At 40.5% G+C, this 21,478-nt stretch overlaps 1 protein-coding gene across 1 annotated transcript in view; it reads left to right on the forward strand.

Moving 5' to 3' along the window:
* The first annotated feature begins 14,019 nt into the window (after positions 1–14,019).
* Positions 14,020–21,478, forward strand: part of COLQ (collagen like tail subunit of asymmetric acetylcholinesterase) — a 65,616-nt gene continuing 58,157 nt past the window's right edge. Inside the window, exon 1 of the mRNA XM_073329527.1 lies at positions 14,020–14,125. Coding sequence (XP_073185628.1) covers positions 14,020–14,125 — 106 coding nt within the window. The remainder of the gene's footprint in view (positions 14,126–21,478) is intronic.

The following is a 21,478-nucleotide window of genomic DNA, read 5'->3' on the forward strand; positions in this document are numbered from 1 at the left end:
TCAGATGGGGGAAACCAGAACAGTACACAGTATTCAAGGTGTGGGCATACCATGGATTTATATAGTGGCGTTCCTCACATTGCTTTTTTGATTGCCACTGCACATAGATCAGCCTCCTCATTTTTACTGAAAAATTTCTGGGTTTTACAAAAGGTGGTATTCATTTTTTTTCTGATTTTCACCCTACTTTTGTATCATTCAAATATATAAAAAAATGTGTATTTGGAAAATATAATACATTGCATGAGCTATATGTATTATGATCATACATTAGTCTGTGTGTATATGCAAAGTTGCCTGTTGAAGTCAGACTATGTATTAGTCTAGAAGATACACGCAATAAACAAACTGGCATGCACACAAGCTCTGAGTGCGTGCACATCTGAACATACTGATGAATCTCAAGTCTACCACGTGCACATTTCAAGCTGTGAGATCGCAGTTTAAAGATTTGATACACTAAAATGGGAGGAAAATGAAAATCTGTATTAAAATACATTTCAGAACACAAGGAAGTATTCAAAAGTTTTTAAAAAAACAAAAACAGAAGAAAAGAATGAAGTTGAGTGTATGCCCTGCAAATGGTATGGCGCAATTATTAAATGTAAGTATTTATAGCCTAATAGTTCCAAGTCTACAACAGGAAAATCTTTATTCAAATGAAAAGTTTTATTTGGGGATTAGAGATATATTGTTCTCTAAAACTCAGGGGTGGGATTGTGTTCTGAGTTCTGTTTTAGTTCTGCAGCAAGCCACATGGATGAACGGAATTCAAAGCATTAATCTACTGAATACTTTTTTCCCCTGTCTTCCCGTCCACCAAAATAAACTCCAATATTTACCAGAAAAGTTAATAGTTGTTGTACTGATTTTCACCTGTTTTTGTTGTGGTGGTAATAAACACTGATAAATTCCTAGGAAAAATTAAATAAAATAAAAACTGAAAACAAAGGGCCCTACACATTGAGCAGATGTTTTCAGACAACTGTCCATGATGACTCCAAGATCTTTCTTGAGTGGTAATAGCTAATATAGATCCCATCATTTTGTATGTACAGCTGGGATTATGTTTACCAATGTGCCTTACTTTGCATTTATCAACATTGAATTTCATCTTCCATTTTGTTGCCCAGTCACCCAATTTTGTGAGATCCCTTTGCACTCAAATCTGGACTTATCTGTCTTTAGTAATTTTGTATGCTCTGCAGATTTTGCCACCTCACTGTTTACCATCTGGTCCTGGTGACTTATTACTGTTTAATTTATCAATTTGTTCCAAATCCTCCTCTGCTGCCCTCCCAAGGTGGGACAGTTCCTCATATTTGTCACCTAAAAAGAATGGCTCACATATGGCAATTTCCCTCACATTGACTACAGTGAAGACCAATACAAAGAATTAATTTAGCTTCTCCGCAACACCATTGTCTTCCTTGGGTGCCCTTGTAGCACCTTGATCATCCAATTGTGGAATAACCAGAGAGAGCAAATAAGCAACAGTATCATCTGATTCAAAAGGGTTTAAATCGTATAGGTATCTTGTCCAGAAAATGGCCAAATTAGGAAATAGAATGGTAAACAGGCCAATCATCTAACCCTCTAACCAGGAAAGGGTTATACAAATCATCACTCTGAGGAAGAGGAGGAACGTGGCATTTCTGCTGCTTTTGTATTCTGCTTCCAGGGGGCTGTTAAGATTTGTCTTTCATTGTTCAACCCGGTCAGAAGATATAAAGTACCTGTGCTGGGGCCCAGTAATGCACAGTTCTTAGCACTCTTAAATCAGTCCAACAAAACATATGCTGTAATATTTCTGCTCAATCATCATCGAGTGTTAAGCCCGTGCAGACATTAGTCCAGTGTGCATCTATGCATACAGGCACCTTTGTTCCTGTTGGCATTCTCAGCTTGCCGGCTGCGTGGTGGTGGTGTTTCATAAGAGTTTGCTTTACTGTTTGTTGTAAAGGTTTCAGAGTAACAGCCGTGTTAGTCTGTATTCGCAAAAAGAAAAGGAGTACTTGTGGCACCTTAGAGACTAACCAATTTATTTGAGTATGAGCTTTCGTGAGCTACAGCTCATTTCATCGGATGCATACCGTGGAAACTGCAGCAGACATTATATACACACCAGAGATCATGAAACAATACCTCCTCCCACCCCACTGTCCTGCTGGTAATAGCTTATCAAAAGTGATCATCAAGTTGAGCCATTTCCAGCACAAATCCAGGTTTTCTCACCCTCCACCCCCCCACACACAAACTCACTCTCCTGCTGGTAATAGCCCATCCAAAGTGACAACTCTCTTCACAATGTGCATGATAATCAAGGTGGGCCATTTCCTGCACAAATCCAGGTTCTCTCACCCCCTCACCCCCCCTACACACACAAACTCACTCTCCTGCTGGTAATAGCTCATCCAAAGTGACCACTCTCCCTACAATGTGCATGGTAATCAAGGTGGGCCATGTCCAGCACAAATCCAGGCTTTCTCACCCCCTCCCTTTTTTCTCGGACACACACACACACTCACTCACTCACTCACTCTCCTTGATTATCATGCACATTGTAGGGAGAGTGGTCACTTTGGATGAGCTATTACCAGCAGGAGAGTGAGTTTGTGTGTGTGGTTTTTGGAGGGGGGTGAGGGGGTCAGAGAACCTGGATTTGTGCAGGAAATGGCCCACCTTGATTATCATGCACATTGTGAAGAGAGTTGTCACTTTGGATGGGCTATCACCAGCAGGAGAGTGAGTTTGTGTGGGGGGGGGGTGGAGGGTGAGAAAACCTGGATTTGTGCTGGAAATGGCCCAACTTGATGATCACTTTAGATAAGCTATTACCAGCAGGACAGTGGGGTGGGAGGAGGTATTGTTTCATGATCTCTGTGTGTATATAATGTCTGCTGCAGTTTCCACGGTATGCATCCGATGAAATGAGCTGTAGCTCACGAAAGCTCATGCTCAAATAAATTGGTTAGTCTCTAAGGTGCCACAAGTACTCCTTTTCTTTTTGTTTGTTGTAAAGGATTTTGTAAGCAAACTGTTTGCTGTATAAATGGTTGTGTGTGTAGAATGCATTGTTGGTCCAAGCTATTAGCCTAGGTTAAAGGCCTTGCAGGCTTGTTTCCATTTGGATGAAAATTGGAAGGTAAAACTCAGGTATATTCTTGGCCTTACTGTGTTTAGGGAAAACCTACAGAAAATCCTGTTTCCCTGAACACAGTAGAAACAAACAGCAGGCAGTTTCCTTGCACTGAAATCCCTAAGTCTGCCGCTCCAGCACACTCTATGCCCAAGAAGTTCTGTCCCTCTGCTTTCTCTTACAGTCACTGTCACTGGGCCAATAGCTTCCCCTCCTCCTCCTCATGGCCTGGGATCACTATGCAGGTAGCCTGCCTCAGTTTCCCCTCTTGGGCTGTTCAAATAAAACTTCATCCAAGCCACCCTATTCCAGTCACACTCTCAACTCCAGTATGCACAGCCTACAACAAATATCCTAGCATTTGCAATTAGGGAAACCCCAGTTAACCCAACGTGGTTTAGCGCTGCCCTGGTCATATGGCCTAGTGCCTTGGGTCATAACCCCCAATGTCTGCAGCTGCTTTTACTGTATAAAGGGGCTTGACTGCTCATTCTGTTGAGCCTGAAAGAGAGTGCTTGGTACTCATTGGGTGTAATGAGGTCTGTGATTATCTCTGAATCCAAGACCAAATAGCTATTAGCACCTTTCAGTAATACACCATCTAGTATCAGTATTTTCCTACACATTTATTTGTAACAGAATATTATGATTAGCAAGTAACAGCTATTCTAAAGCAGACCTTTGCTGTTTCTTTTGATGGCATGACTCAAGCCAGATGGACAGGGCTGAGAGAGATCCTGAGTAAAGCAGACCATTTCAGCTATTTATGGCACGTACTAATATAGATGAAAATGCTTTCAGTGTCTGTTCTTTCCAGGAATCTAGTAGGCTGACTGAAATAGTGCAAAAAGAAATGAGGGGAATTAATTTAGAAGGCAATCTGCTTGCTTGAGTCAATAATCCAAGTTTTCCTCTCTTATCATGGTCTCGCCTGCAAGGTGGGAGCACTATATGGAAATGTGCTCTTAAAAAAGCCAACAAAGCCAGCAGTTTGATCCAGTGTTTTAGTGCTTTCCATATGTGTCTGTCCCACTATTTTAAAAACAGCAAAACAACCATACAATATTTTGGGTCAAGTTCTGCCCAGTCAAAATGGATGCAATGAAGTCTGAGTTGCAGGGATGCAATTGAAGGCAGAATTCGGCCCATCCAGTTTTTGGCCTAAAGTAATGTGTTGAGTAGCCCCCACAGTGCTTTGTAAGTAACAAGAGCCATGAAAAAGTCAAGGGCAGTTTCTAATGTGTTCATCTGTATTTACAGGAGCTTTGCCTATGGTTATGAGTGTCACTTGTGCAGTCATAGGCTGAGAGAAATGGAAAAGACAGCCACGCATTTCTAACATGCTAATGAGGCACAAAAACATATATTTGGTAGCCATTGCTTTCCATCCGTGATCTCCTTCAGGTACTCATCCAACTAAGTCCCACAGTGGTTGCAGAAAAGCCTCTCTTTGCAGGAATCAGCCCATCTAAACTAAAACCAAAAGTTGAGCATTTCTGATTTTTGACAGATTTGTCATCAGGGTCCTTGACAGTGTCATTAAGGATAACGTGAACATGCTCCCAGCATTTAATAGTCCATGACTCGGAGAGGTGCTGATTGCCAGTACCTCCACTGCCACTGATAACCTCCAGTTATATGAATTCTAGCCCCTCTTTGCAACTGCATTAAGGCACTGCTGTAGTTTATGTAAAAAAGTATTAATATGCACAGTAGGGCCTGACCCAGCAGGGTGCTGAGTACTCTCTGCTCACCCTGAGTTAAGTAGGATGTGAGGATGGTTACTCCACATCCTGTGAGCCGCTAAACATGTTTTAAAGATTCATATTTTGGGCATTTACAAGATGTTTAAAATACTACAAGTAATTGATCATATCAGGCCCAATCCTGCACCATTGAAATCAATAGGAATTTTACCATTGATCTCAGCGTGAGCAAGATCTGTCCCTTTACTCATGTTTTATTTGATCCCACTTGTTGTTACCCTGCACATTGCTTTTATATATAAACTCCAAAAATACACCTGAAACAGGTCAATTTAGGGGTTTTTAAACCTTTCCTTCGTTGTATGGTTGGGAAAGTGCTGCACTGTTGTTTTTCCTCCTTCAATTTGCCACAATAAATTAGCTCTAAGGTTAAGTCCTTGTGTGTCAAGTTGCTATTCAGAGGGACGTTTGAAAGCCAAGTTACTGAACCCTCAAAAATAGGGGTAAATAATGGAAATGCTGACACAGCCTTAATTATAGCTCCATAATTCTGCAAGAGGAGCTTGGAAAATGCATTTGTCTGGTTTGATTAGGTACAGCTGTTATCCTCTATTTAGAAGACAACAACACTGGCATACCGGAATGATTAGACCATGCTAAGTGTCTGGCCACAATAGTAGCAGGGTGCTGCTGGGTTTCTTAATTCCTAACAAAAAATAAATATTCAGTACCTCTCAGTCTACTAATGTTCTGATCCTGCACTCTTTGAAGACAGTGGAAAATTTGCCATCGACTTCAATGGGAGTAGTGTGAAGCCTTAAAGGCCAATTGTGGGATGCATAGTTAACAAAGAAAAGACAGTGGAAAATTCACTGTGCCAGAAAAGCCCAAACCAAGCTCCAGTGAGGCTTACGCTCACTGTCATTTCTCTCTCCTATCTCAATGCTTTCATTTACTAGAACATCTGTGAAGTTAACAGTCGCAACACCCTTTCCACTTCCCCCCTGTTCCATTCCTCCAGTCTGGCAGGTATGGAGGGACATTTGACTCAAACACCTAGCTCTGCTCCCTGTTCCAGGATCAATCTTGCTCTTTGATAAACTTGTGTAGGCCTATGTCACCGCCACAGATCACATGTGATTTTCAGCTCTGTGGATAGCTCTTGTGTAATCCAAAAGCAGGAGGAACCCTTGGAAAGATGGTTGAGAGAATCAGAGTAAACTGAAAATGGTATAGTAATTTTAAAAAAGATAGCATTAATACAGATTTTTGGCTCTGATTCAGCATGACAATCATTACTGGAAGTATTCATGTAAAGTTAGGCAGATTCTTAAGTCCTTTGCTGAATTAGTGGTGTTCTGGCCTCTCCTCTATCACATGCATATATGCTGGGGGATGCAGAGGAGGGTGACAAACAGCAAGCAGCACTACGTTATCCTCCACTGCACAGATGCACTGCCTTTATGAGCCCTGTACATGGTAAAGAGGCCATTGAGCAATGGGAGAATCAGGCCTAGTGCAGCTGCATTGTCAGCCTCCATAATATCCTTTGGTGCAGACAGCATGAGGCTGGAATAAATGTGAAAGCAATGTCATTAATACTTTTCCAACAGGAATGCTCATGTAGAAGAGTTTTGTGCTTTGAGGTATTTAATTGGTTGTACTTCTTGGCAGGGGTAAATTATAAATCATTTAAATTAGCAGCCGTCACAGCCAGCTCCTGGCGCACATTCTTTGGCCTCATACCTACAGCAGCATTGCAGTGATATTAGGATAGCTGGTAAGTTTTGCACTGGGCAGCAGTGCAGAAGCCATTTAAAGTAAGCTCTAAATGAAAAGGAGATGAAAACGTTACCAGAGACCCTCTCCTCTGACAGGAGTGGCTGTAAATATCAACAAGAGCCCAGCTCATAACTGAGATTTATTTACATTCCCCTTCCTCTGAAAACAATATTTATTGTTTTTGTGTGGTAGCACCTAGAGACCTCAGCTAAGCTTGGGGGTCACGTTGCACTAAGAACTGTACAAACCTGTAAATAGTACAGAGCTTGGAGTGGGAAAGAGGCACAGTAGCAAGTCAATGAAACAAACAAGCAGGTGTGGGGAGGAGGGGGAACAGCAATAATAGGGAGTTTCAGTGTTTGATTTATGACTGTAAAATTATTCTTGTTCATTTCAGCACCTGGTATTTGTAGGCCAGGCTTGACATGAGTAACTGGTCATGGGTGAGGCGTCGTTTCTTGGGAGACAGGATTAGGTAGCTAAATGGATCAGCAGGCTGGAAACAGACTGTTTGTACTAGCTCGGATAAGGGGGAACACCCAGGGAACCATTTACAATGAACAAGATCCCAATGGATAAGATAAGCCCCTAGAACATTACATGAGATAGAGAGTATGTCATGCATGGACAATGGAGGCTGTGCAGGGATTGGTTCCTACAAAATAAGAAAGCCAATCCCAAAATGTGTAATGCAGTATGTAGTAAAAGTAATGTAATGTGTAAATGTATAGAAAAGAAGTTGCTGTGTAACATTAGGTGTGTGGTATGCCCTATAGCCACCCCCTGTATTTGAGTCTGATCAACTCAGCACAACTTTGCTGTATGCCAGATAAAGGAACCTGGACTCAGACTGAATTCCTGAAGAGCCAAGTGGAAGAAGTCTCAAGGAAATGCCAAAATAGTGGTGCCATGACTCGGCTGCCATTTGTCTGGAGCAGGTAAAGTAACTTCAGTGATGAGCCCAGAGCAAACCAAGGTTCCACCTGTCTGGAGGAGGTTAAGTATACACCCCTTAGTCTGAGGGTTGCTACCTAAGAATAAGGGAAATGGCACTGGAAGGGTTTAAGGGTTTAAATATGAGGAAGTTAGTACCGCCCTGGAGAAGTGGGTTAAATCTAAGGGTGGCCCCTATGGACTCCCTAAAGAAGTATTAGGGGGAGACTGGGACTGAGTGTAAAAGGAACTCCAGAGAGCGGTATTAGATTAAAAGAATGTTTGCGGCGCACAGCAGAGAGCTGTTGAATGCCATAAATGATTGGCAGAGCTCAGCAAAGTCTGTTGAATGTGACTGAAATTCTCAAAAAATAGGACCCATTGGCAGCCATGGGAAAAATAGTATCGAGGTTTTTTTTTAATCCAAAGGCAAAGAAAGCCCAAATCAAGGCAGCAGTTTCACCAGGATTATTTCTGGTGGCTAAAACGTTACAAACAAAACATGCCACCTTGAAGGATGGATGCAAAAAGCTTGAAGAGCAAATCAAAGTTGTAGAGGGGGAAAGACACTAAATAGAAGAGTTTCCTGAAAGGGCAGGGAGAGCACAATGTCTGTTACCTATCTTCATAAATCCAAAGTAAAAACCAGGCGTCCTTCAAGGACTTTATTTAGAGAGTACAGCTTTGCAGGCAAAGTGAACTAAGTTAAGAAATAATTGCAAAACCCATCAAAGATAAGCTTAGAACCGCCAAGAAAAAATCAGTTGAGATACTTCGGAAGTCAGAGTTATGGTCCCAGAATTTAGTAGCTTGTGTGAGGTCTTGGGAAGTGTCTTCTGAAAAAATGAAAAACTTAAGTGACTATTTAGGAAAAGGTATGTGTGGTTAAAAGGACCATAAAAGGAGCTTTTGCACAAATTAACACAGCAGAGCTTGGAGGGGACTATATAGGCCGGGGCAATGGAAGTAATAAAGTGTTAAAAAGTATATAAAAGTGTTGGTTTGTTTTTTTAAAAGAATTCTTGGTTTAATAATCAAACCCAGTTATGGCAGTATAACATACCTGGTAAAATCCTTAATAATCAAACAAACTGTGCAAAGGAGAGATCAGATGGTGACATCTACTACCACTATGCTCTTTTCCCTGAGATGCCTTGACAGCCATTCTGAAGGAAATGTGCCCTTCCTAATACATGTGTCTGTAAATAACCAGTTGTGCTGGCTGCTGCAAGTACAGCAACAATCTCATTTAAATTGTTTGACTATGAACAATTTAATTAAAATCACTGACCAAAAAAATAGTTTTTGTATGGTTTCACTGCTTCCAAATGCACTAGTAAAACGTGACCTATCATAGTGACCTATTATATAAATTATAGTGATAAATAAATAAAACAGCAGCTAACATTGCCTGTCAAAAAAGTTTAAGTATAAAAATAAGCCTACTGAAGTCTCAAATAACTAAAATACAAAAGAAAAAGGAAAAATGGCAGTAAAACAAAACATTGCTTTAAAAAACAAAAAAAACACAACAATTATCAAAGCCCAGGTCAAAAAAAGTGATATTGTCTGTAAAAACCTTATTGAAAGCTTAAGTATAAAAAATACAAATTTTAATTTTAAAAAGTAGGCAGCTTAAATATGTCATTGGCTCATTATTGCAAAAAAAAAGTTTCTAAAGTATAAAACCATTTAAAAATAAGTTCAAAGGTTCAGCTGGCATGTCTAAGCCAAAGAAGTTTATAATTTTTATGTGGTCTCTTTTAATAACCTGTTGCAGCATAGGAAGGGACTGCAACATTTTAAAAAAAGCTATTTTAAAAACTGTAAAAAGTATGTGTAAAATAAATTGGCTTTTAAAAAAATCCACTGAAAATCCATCCAAATCTTTCATTCAAGGTTGCAGAACTGACACAGATGCTCCTTGGGCAGCAGCCAACGTCTCCTGGTAGTCTTAACTGTGTTAGATAACCCTTTGAATGTCTCAATGCTTTTACAAAGTTTAACATTTTTAACATTTAAATTATAAATGTTAAACATAAATTAATACATAAAAATAGGGACTAAACAGGCAGCCAGAACCAGGATAGTGGGAAGAGACCCTGAATCCCCTTTTCAGTAATAAAGCAACAGCTGAAGAAGCTGGGGAAAAAATACCCACAACATGTGTGCATAAGGATTACTCATGGGTAAAAGAGTTGCAGGATTGGGCCCTAGAGATGGATTGGAGCTGCAGGTCTAGATCGGAACTTCCTCAAAGGCTAGGGAAGTCTGGATGCGGGAGGGCTAGGTTTGGCCTATCTGTAGTCAGATAACCCCAGGAAAGCTTGACAATAAAATATCTTTCTTCTACCAATTTTTACTGTTTTATTTTAGGACAGTTGAGAGCTGAGTAGAGAGAGAAGAGAGAGGTTGGCAACATTTACACCTGAGGACATGGCTGCTCTGAAGTATGTGATGCCCATGAAGTGGTTGATTTTTAAAGCTTGTGGCTTTCAGAAGTTATTAGGCAACAGTGCCCTGCCCTCAGGTTGTGTTTGCCCAATGAGTATTCTGAAGACTTAATAGTGCTATCTCGTATTTAATCAACTGACTGTATTGTCAGTTGATGAACAGTGTTTATAGAGATGTGGAATAAGCCAGAACTTTCTTGTCCATATAGTTGGATTTAGCTCATCACAAAGTTAGCTAATTTTTCTGCCTTGTCTCTAGAGACCTTTGGTTCTAAACACAACAGCAGGGAAGTGTTGTGACCATTCTTTGCATTTCTCATTTGTTACCTTGTTTACTTCAGGAATTGGTTTTGATGGGCTGTACCTGCAGGTAGTATCTTCCCAAAGAAATTTTGGCTTCATCATAGAACTGTGAACACCCATGTTGGTAAATGGACCTAATTTGTGCACACACAAACAAAAACCAGGTTCTTGTTGTTAAAAATGGCTAGCATTAAATTAATGCTATGTGAATATTCTGCAAATTTTGCAAAGAAAACATAATTAAAATTATCTTTTCCAGCTCTCCTCTAATTAAATGAATAGGTTTTTTCTGTACTGCTTACTTTGCAGACATAAAGGCATATTAAATTATTGCATTAATACTCTGTCTTGTTCTCATTTTACCCAGTCACACCGTTGAAGATCTTTCATTCATATGAACTGAAAAGGCTTCATTGGCTTTGTTCTTTAATTAAACTTTTGATTGCACAGGCCTTTGAGATTACTGATGGTTTATTTTAGGTGCATTCGTTCTCCTTTGGCTGCAGATGAAGGAGCTGCCAGCTGAAAGTAGATGGGACTGGGAAGAAGCCTTCTCTTTAATTGAATTGTCATTAATTCTTGCACAGAAAGGACAGGTTCATAAATTCAGTTTACATGGGAGGACTGATCAATAGGGCTCCACCATCCTCTCCCTTCAAGAGTTTAGCTCTGGGCTGAAAAAGGCAATAGACAGCTATTGGAGCAGGTAAGGTAGTGGCTGTGTTGTTTTTTGCCCGTAATGATTAGTTGGATTTTTGACATTTACTTAATTAATATAGCATCAAATGTGGATTTTTTGAAGTCCCAGTTTATTCCCTGAAATAAAAATACTGATATACCCCACCATAACGGATCAAAAGACTGAAGCTTGCAGTGGTGTTAAGGGTCATGGTTGTGGAACAATTTATTTGGGCCAGATCCTGCAAAACTTTCAGTCCCACTGGGGTACCTCACCTAAGTAAGGGTCTGCAAGATTGGGGGTTCTGTTGTGTTTGCCTGAAGCTAATGGAATTTAAAAATAGAAATACCCCTAAAATAAATATACTTTCTAGTCTATGCACAGCAGTTCTGCTGTTGGAACAGAAATTTCAGGCAAGATATAAATATGGATCATGTAAAACACACATCCAGTTCAGTCTCTTCTGTAACATCATTGCATGGAAAAAACTGGCTTGTAAAAAAGGTTATGGGATAACTGTGGTGGCTGGGTCTATGAATCACTTTTAATATGCATTTTAACCATACCAGTGAACAGCAGATGCAATAAGATAAAGGGGAAAGATCTCTGTTTAGCATTCATTGCCCTTTGGGTGATAGATAGGGGGCTTAACTGTATGAAACCCCCAAACCTTGCCAAACCACTGTATCAAGGGGCTGATCCAAAGCCCATTAAGCATGATTGGAAGCTTTCCATTGACTTCTGCAGGGTTTGGATCAAGCCCAAACAGAGTGGCTGGGGAAGTAAACCATTTGACTGAGGAGCTTCACTGAATGTAATGCAGGGGCTGGGGAAAGACTTTAGGCAAACCTAGTGCTGTTTTTTTATTAACCACTCAAATAATTTCACCATTTCATTTTCAAAGGGCCTGATCCTTCTCCCACTGTAACTAAGGGGAGTTTTGCCATGAATTTCAGTAGGACTGCGCCGTTAATGAAAACAAAGCAAAATCTCAGCACTTGTGCCTTGATGGGGCCTGGCTGGCTGGCTGACTTCGGCTGGGAGCTGTTAGGCAGACTGAAGATCAGATGTTACCTTTTGAGTTTCCAGTGACAACTTCAGTAATAACTAGTGATGATAATGAACTAAATCCACCTAAGCCATGTAGTGACGAAAAGGCCCCTTTGTGTTTAAATGCAAACATCTCCGTATTCACCTTATTTATGGGGGTGGACATGTTTTCTGTAGCAGTATTTTGCCTGATTTGTTTTTGCTCTCTTTGACACATTAGAATGTCCCTTTGGCACCAGGTTTAGCTCAGGAATAGTTTATCTAGCTCAGGCAGGATAGGCTTAAACTGCTTGTTCCATAAAAGTAAAGGGGGTTGTTCACAAAACTATCTTGAGGTGTGGGATCATATTGTAATATTAATTTTAAGCAGAATTCCCCATTAAAAGAAATTGGGAGAAAACTGATGGGAGGCATTGAAAGAGTTAACTGTAGGTTGCACAGAGGCCTGGTCTACACTGAAAAATTATATTAACCTAGCTACAGTTGCTCAGAGCTGTGAAAAATTTCACGCTCAGCGTGCTGTAGTTAGGTCAACCTAACCCACAGGGTAGATGTAGCTAGGTCAACAGAATTTTTCCCCCTCGACCTAATTGCTACCTCTTGGAGAGGCGGGTTAATTCCAGAGATGAAAACCCCCTTCCATCAACGTAGGAAGCATCTGTGCTATGGCCCTACAGCGGCACAGCTGTAGCTGTAGTGCGGATGTAGCCTCACTTGCTGTATTACTTCGGAGCTATGCTGTCTTCAGTAAAGTAGTTGCCGCTGTTGGCACCGTGTGCTCCCTGTTCCAGCCTATATCGCAGTGGGTCAGGTGGCCTGATATGGCCTATTCATAAAAATGTTGGCAAGGTTTTTTTAAAAAAAATTTGTATTATTATTTAAACATTTCCTCTGCAGCGTGGGAAGCTCCCACGGTGTTTTTTGACCAGCTACCTAATTTGGACCCTGATCTTGTAAAGGGATCTGCCACTGCAGACCCTTATGCTCATCAGGAGTCCTAGTACAAGGATTCTTCTGCAGAATCAGGATCTTAAATGATAAACTCCTTTGGGTCTGTCTACTCTGCAGAATGAAGGTACAAGCGTAGCATGGGTAGTCATGCCCATGTTAGCTTTAATCTATGGGTAACAATAGCAGCGTAGATTGTGGTGGCAGGGGCTTCAACACTGGCTAGAAACCATAGTACATAACCAGGGACCAGTGGAGGGCTTGCTCTCTGGTTGTTAGCCCAGGCTGAAGACTGCGCTACCAAATTCACACTGCTATTGTTACCCGTGTTAGATAGATTAAAGCTAACCTGGGCATGCCTGCCTGTGCTACAATCACCCCTTCCCTTTGCCGTGTAGAGATATCCCTTCTGGCATGAACCATGTCTTCCCCTGTGACTTGCCCAGTGCTGAGAAAGTTAACAATAATTAACTAACACATAATCATATCAGCCAAAGGTGAAATGGCCCGGTCCAAAATTAGTGTAATGCAAAAACTGAACTGCAAAATGGTGGTAAGTAAACTAGACTGGGAGTTTCCCTATCTTGATGTCTGTGTCTGGTTGTCAGTAATGAGGGATGCTGTTTCTGGTTCAGTTTACAATATCTCACTTTCCTCCTCCTTGTTATTATCATCTAAAATGCCTTTTGGTGTCTGCTAACAAAAACAGAATCCCCAACACCATGGTTTTAATAGCTAATATGCATGGTGGGGGCATCTGATCCACTGCTTGAGTTAAATATAACCCTGTCTAGTGTAAGGAGAAGATTTAATGGGAAATGGTTGGCATTCTTTCTTCCTAAAGGCACAGAGAGACAGAAGGAGAGCGAGCGCGAGAGAGACATACAAACACACACTCTCACACACACAGAGAAAGGGGAAGAGAGAGCAAGCAAGACAGATATAGAGAAGACAGTGGAGAGAGAGAGAGAGATCCCCAGAGCAGACCTGCATCTCTAAGTTGGAATTTTACAGAGTGCAGCCAGCATGGTTGTCTTCAGTTTAATAGCTTTGGGATTTTATCTTCAGCTTTTTTTCTGCTGTGTTCTATCTCACACTTCGTTCATAGACAGCGTCTTCCCCGTTTCCTCAGGTAAATGATGATGTTGCTTTAAGTCTTTTTGTTATTTTTATTGACTGGATCTTTCCTATCCAGCCCAACTTTCACATGTTCTAGCAACTGAGGGAGTGGGAGGAACAGTGCTTGATTGCACATTTAGCAGTTCCCAGAATAGGTGGCTGGTAATTTTTCACTGAAAACTTGTTTTGCTACACACCGTGATTTTTTTAAAAATTGTTATTATTGCTTTCCCTGTTCATAATAACAGACCAGCGCCTCAGCTGGTGTAAATCAGTGTGGCTCAATTGACTTCTACGGTGCTACACCAGTTTACACCAGGTAAGGATCCAGCCCAATGAGTATATTAGTTGCATGTCTGCATGTTTCTTTCTATTTTGGATGAGCTTAGGTAGATTAGTGCAAGGGAAAGAAAATGAGTCCTGATGTATAGCTGCTTCTATAAATATATCCCTGACCTCGTCCAATGCTGCTGGACTCCAACTGGATGTTAGCAGAATAAACATCATCTGGCTCTGGCTGTGACACTAACAAATACTCAGATGACTTTCATAGCAAACAAGAGCCCACTGCATGGAAAAACCCTGACAGGCAAAAGGCAAAACAGATTAATTGTCAGCTGAGCCAGGGCACTGGAAATCCCATTTAATAGGTTTTACCGTTCTAATCAGCTAGGCTTTCCTTTGCCCACTAGAAGGTGAGGGGAAAGTTGAGGAGAACTATGATTATGGCTCTTCTTTGAGTTACTTTAGCTTCCTCTTTATATGGCAAGTGTCTATCTTTTTTTCTCTCTTTCCCGCTATTATGAATGTGTAAACAGAGATGGCCCCCCTACTAAAAGCTTGGATTCAGCCAGTCTACATTTGGGTCTGTTTAAAACTGGATCCCGGTTTTGCAGCTTGAGCTTGGCTGGATCCCAAGATTCCGTCTCTGTTCCTAACACAATGTAAGTTACCCAAAAGGTGCAAATTTAAAACCTGCAGATAAAATCACTTTTGAAGATATATTGTCTCCTATTTATTTTAAATCTCACTGGTGAAATAAAAGAACAGATAGATTATAGTCAAAACATTTAAGAGGGAAAAGTGACTAAGAAGCAAGTGCATGGTGATAGACTTCTTAGCCATACAATATTAACTGCCTGGGAGATTTCCTTTAGGTTTTTTTATTCTTTAAAAATCTGCTATTAGTTTCAATGAGAAACTAATTGCATTTGCTTGAGGCAGGTGCTGCACAAGCTTCTTCTCACAGCTTTGTCAATATCCATGCACTTAAGTCGTGATCTGTTTGGATATTCCACATGAAAATCTCTCCTTAGCAGGAACTGCTGCTCAGAGATGGGAGGTGCTGAGATTTAAAAAAATGTCCCTTTAGGGATCAGATTAAAACTACCACATTCATTTTTTCACTTGGGATCCAATTTCTTTCTTTCTTTTCTTTTCTTTTTTTGTCAGCCAGATTTAAATGCAGAACTATCCCATCAGTCCACAGCACCCATTTAGCTCCTATGATTTGAACTCCTCATTCATAAAAACATATCATCATTCATGTATTAATATTTTGCTGGCAACAAATATAATGGGGGGAACCCTTTGGGAAAGTCCTGTAGCACTTGATAGGGATAGAACCAATAAGGTTCTATAGAAATGTAACTGGTTTCTATGGTAAATTACTCTTAAAAGAGAATTTATATCCTTTGTGTAGTTGTGTAGAATTTATATCCTTTATATCCTTTGTGTAGTTTTGTTTTTTTTTAAATCCTATAGAATTCTGTAAGGAGGCAAATAATTTTCCATTAAATTCTATGGGATAGTTTATACACCTCTAGAAATGTTATTATTTTTATTCAATTGTGTATGATTTTTCCATAAGGGAAATGTTAGTGTTGAGCTACTTTTTATATCAGAAAGCCCCCTATTTATATCTTATATAGGCCAAATCATATTGGACTGTTATGTAGTATACATGTTATTAGTCCTGAGAAATGATTTTGTTTATCTAAATGCTTAAAATCTCACATTGTTCCATTGGTGCAGGAGGGGTGAGTTTGTGCCAACAATGGGGGCACTGAAACTGCTGAGTCTGTAAAACTGCAACAGCATGAAGTCTGAGATGGAAATCAGTATTCACAAGAAAATTCAGAGTCATAAGTGCTATTCACCTGTTTTACGTAAACATTGCCACACATATAGAGCTGAGCCCTGCCCATGGAGCATATGGCTTTGGGAATAAGTGGGGACAGTATATAGCACTTGAGAGTGACAGACTAATCTGCTGGCCCTAACATCATGTCCTAAGAGGAGCATGGTCTGCCCCCTGTAGCTCTGAAACTGGCGTGCTGTCAACAGAGAGTACTGGCTGTTCACAGGTGGAGACAAGCTTTGCTCCTAGGAGTTCAGAGGAGCAGCAAAATATTTTCCATGGTGCATCCCCTCTGGCTTGCCTACGAGGAATCCTGGCCAACAGGATTCCCAAAGCAGAAGCTATATCAGGAAGTGCCTCTGTTCCCCTTCCCTGCGCCATCCAGCCTGGGTCTTCTAGTAAAAGTCTCAGAAAAGGGTGTGTTTTGTTGCATACATTTAAATGGAATATAGGGGCCCAGTGATAACCTACTCACTGTCCAGCGCCAAACAGCATTAAACGAGGTTCGGGGTTTGGCATACAGCAACCTCAACCTGCTTAGTGCCATGGCAAACACACCATTAAACATTCTTTCAACCTTTTATTAAAGATACAGAAAAGAAGGAGAAACAGTTAAAGCATTTGAAATGTAAAGTATTAAATAAGGTTTTCAATCACAGCCCTTGTTCCCTTTCCCTTTAGCTGGAAAGAGTTTTTGAAAGAAAAATCCCTTTTTTGACAGTCTCTGAGATGGTACCAAAACTGGTAGTAAATCTGGGGAAAAGAGAAGCAGTTAGCTGAGATGGGCCGGAGCTGTTGCTGTAGTTAAAAGTCCAATCCCATTTCATCCCAGTTGGTGTTTGGGATTCAGCTGGAGCTGGCAGAAGTGGCAATGTCATCTGGGGCCTCTCTCTGGCCAGGTCTGGTCAGAACATTTCTCAGGAGCAGGCCTGGTGGCGCAGGTGGTGGTGGACGTGGCAGTCATGATGGTGAAGCTCACTCCAGTAGCCATTTTTTTGCCCCTAAGTCTTTCTTTAAGGACCCACAAAGGGAGTGATGGGTGGAATAGCCCATCCCCTCATTATTTTGTCCACCAATTAGGCCTAGTTTCCAACATACCAATTTTGGCTCACTGATTTCTGGTTCCACACTTCTCTTGTTTAGCAGACATAATCTTAACACACAGTCCTTGAGTGATGGCTGTAGGTCTTTTTGTTTGGATTAGTTCAATCTTTCTGTCTCTTTTTCATACCATTCATCACCATTGGTTGTTACAGGTTATTGTGACATCTTGTGAACTTGCACTCACTTTTTACATTAAAGTCACAAATAGGGTAAATTTGTAGGCCCAATTATCACAACAGATCCAAATGTCACATCTTGGGCCAATCTCTAATGTCAATGATTGCAAGGTACAAAATTGCAATGCTAGTTCCAGTGAACCTCTGCTTGGGGTGAATGAAGATGGTCTGTTTTTAAAAACTGACATTATTATTATAGTAGAATGTGAAGGCCGCAGTCAAGGATCCAGACTCCACTGTGTTAGGCACTGTACACCTAAATAATGACAAGACAGTTCCTAGCCCAGCGGGATTACAAAAATAATCCCACTGTAATATATTGAAAATTTGAACTCTCCATGACAACCCTCATAACTGTCTTATTGGGTATGAAATATTTCATATAAACCTCACCAGGCCCTCTTTCACTAAGCCGTTGCAATAACTACAAATATTTGTTTGATACTGTGTAGAAAAAAAGCTCCTAATGGATGATGATGTCAGAATTCCTCCAAATAATGGTTTAAAAGCTCTTGGGTGAAATCTTGGCCTTACTGAAGTCATTGGCAAAACTCGCATTGACTTCAATAGGGTCAGGATTTCATCCTTAATTTTTTTTAAATTATCTGTAAAGTCAGTGAATTGTATGCTGAAAACAAAGAGGCTGATCCACAGCCTTAAAGGAAAATAAAAATCTAGGAATAAGGGTGGGGAACACAGTGGTGGTTTGTGCTTCACAAGCTTGTTTTGGATGTCATATAATTTCTATCCTTATTTTAAACTAAAGGTGGCCCATGGAGGCTGGGGTTTGGTTTTAGAAAACCTAACTGAGAGGTGGTTCAGATCTGAGTTTCCTTTTAATCTAAAAATTCAGTGGGGAAAGTTCAGCTAAAAGATCCTGGTGATGACCTTACTCTAGTTAATTTTCCTTTGGAAAAACAGTGATTTAAATTAATTTAAAATATGTTTCTAATTAGATGGATGTTTGTACCACACAGTCATTACATGTTCGTTATTGGAAGTAATTCTACTCCTGCATCTAGGCTTAACTGGAAAAATATATATACAAATGCATTTATCCATTGGAGCAGAACTCACATTTTCCCAAAGTCAAATGTAACTTTAAGTTAAGCATTTTCAAATTCCGTTCTAAATCTACAAGTTACTATTTTCAAGTGGGGTGCTAATTTAGGCCCTGATCTTGCAAGGAGCTCTGTATTGGCAGATGCACAGGGTTATTTTGACTTCAAGGGTAAGGGGCAGGGGCCCATCTACACAAAGCTCAGTGCAGGACTGGGGCCTTAATGGAGGAAATAGTTCTCCCATTCCTTAACATAGGATCAGATTGTGAACCCCTTACTCACACTGGTGAGCAGTTGTTTACCCATGTGTTGGTAATTGCTTGCTAAGGGGTCCAACAGTAGGAAAAAGTTTATCAGTGGGAAATGAAATAAAAAGAAGAGATGCTCTGACTATATCTGCATTTGAGACAATAAACTTCTAAGGGAAATCCAAAGTTCTGTATTTGACCGTAGAAATCTCACAGCTGGGGAGAAAGGGGAAACCGAACATTTCACAATTTGAATTCCCAAATATTGTAATGGTCTTGCACTTGCCCATTGCATTCAGTCACTATCAGCCTGCATCTAGGGTGACCAGAAAGCAAGTATGAAAAATCGGGACAGAGAGTGGAAGGTAATAGGCACCTATATAAGAAAAATCCCTGAATATCAGGGCTGCTCCTATAAAATCGGGACATCTGGTCACCCTACCTGCATACCAAGCTAGTTATCTGTATCTGGCAACAAGAGGTGACTTCATGTTTAAAGAACAGGTTTCAATACCAACCTTGCAAAGTATAAAACTAATAATTTAATAGTGAGCTCATTCTTGAGTGATGAGTCTTTCCTATAGTTGTAAAAATACATCTGGCTATTTTCCAGATATGTTTGAAAACTTGTGGTCTTTTATTTATGTCCTCACATATCTTTCCATGGCAACAGGTCACAAATAAAGAGGTTATCAGGTCACAAGGTGGTAACTAGGAAGCAGAGATAAACAACATAGGAAAAAACATTCTTGATTATGTGAAATATTTTGGGAAGGAATGACAACTTGGATCAATCTTTTTTTAAAAAAAGATGGAGATTAAAAAGGAAAACCCTCTCCCCTTTCCACTCTGCTGCCCCACAGATCACCAACAACCTGGTACAACAGTGCTTCGCAGTTCCTAGAAGTATTGGAAATGTCATGTCAACACCAGCCAGTCTGTTTTCCTGGTGCTGAAACATCATTTCTAGAGGAAATGCTTCAGGGAATAATATTACAGCATGCTCAGACATGAGACCATGGTTCCACGTGTCAGTGTAGCAACATGGCAATAAAACCATTGGGGAGGAGGGCAGGTAATTAAACCCTACTGGAGGAGCAGGGCTATTTAATATTGTGAGAGGGTCCTGTAGCATCGCCTTCTAAAGATATAGTTTGGCTGAGTTGTTTTATCATTTTTTTCCAAAGTTTTATTCTGTTTAGGTCCTTGCACTGCGCCCATCACCACGGCATCTGAGTGACTCTGCTGTGTAATAGAGGAATGAAGTAAATCTATTAATGAATTCTAAAAACGAATTTCACACTTATTTTTAGTGGGGTTAAGTGTTGTAAGAACCGCAGTGAAGCAAACCTCTTTCCAGGTTCAGATCAATTAAAGATCCTTATTATTATTGTTCGTTTATTATTTGTGTTACCTTAGTCACTAGGAACCCCAGTCATGGACAAGAACCCCATTGTGCTAGGCATTGTACACACACAAAACAAAAAGACAGTTCCTGCCCCAAGGAGCTTACACACTAAGTCCTCCCTCCCTCTCCTAGGGACCCAGCCTGAAGGTTCCCAAGGATTGTATCACAAGAAGGGAAGCGTAGAATACTGGAGAGTCACAAAGTGGGGGGAAAAGAGGAGGAGACAAAATATTTGGATAGTTAAACTGACCAAAACGTCCCTTTATGCCCAACACAAATTTGTAGTATGATTCAATTTTCTTCTGTGGGCTTCTAAGAATATTGATACCCAGTCCTATAAAATGAACATGGCAGATTACACTGATTTAAAAGGATACAAAAAGATTATAAAATGCAGCATTATTGATGTTATTGCTACCATTATTTTTGCTTGCTCCGAGTTACAGTGATGACAAATGAATGCTTTTAGATGATGTATTTTTCAGTGAAGAGGAACAAAGTGTTATGCTGGGGGTTGGGTGAAACCTCATTGAAATTGGTGAGTGTAACAGTTGCCCTTAATTCAGGATAAATGTAAAAAGCAATTAAGCTTCTTTATGGACTAGAGAGCTAAACAATAGGAGCCACCACCCAAAACACAGACCACATGCAAGGTTGGTCTGAAACTGAGCTATGTAGGCAGAAAGGTTTTACTAGAGGTTCAGTGTAACTGTAGGGAGCTGGGCATTTTTTGAGGGAACTGCATATGTGTGGAAAGAGGCAGCAGAAACACCACAGAAGGTGGCACAGAAGCACCAGAAACAACCAGAGAGGCGCATGAGAGAGAGAGAGAGGGAGATAGTGTGCTTTTGGGCAGCGTTCTGTCTGGAAAAAGGCTTGGAGCTATGAGCAAAGAAACTGCCTCCTGCTGTTTGATTGTTCAGGGAAACAGCACTGTGTACATTCTTTAGAAATTAACAGGATTGCATCAAAGAAATAGCCGACTCTGTCTCAGTTTCTTCTTCCAACTGGAAACAACCTGTTAAGAATATTGGCTAACCACTCGGGTCAAAAGGGATAACATCCTCTTGCCCCTTACCTTCGCTTTGTTCTTTAGGCTACAAAGTTTTTTTTTTTCTGCCGATAAAAATCAGTTTGCTAAAGACTACTGAACACAAAAGGGAAAATATTTAAAGAGGTACATCCATGATAGGAGAGAGTTAAGGCATAAACTCAATTCCCATTGTGTT

This window comes from Lepidochelys kempii, chromosome 2, assembly GCF_965140285.1.
Source record: "Lepidochelys kempii isolate rLepKem1 chromosome 2, rLepKem1.hap1, whole genome shotgun sequence".
In the NCBI taxonomy this organism is placed as follows: domain Eukaryota; kingdom Metazoa; phylum Chordata; order Testudines; family Cheloniidae; genus Lepidochelys; species Lepidochelys kempii.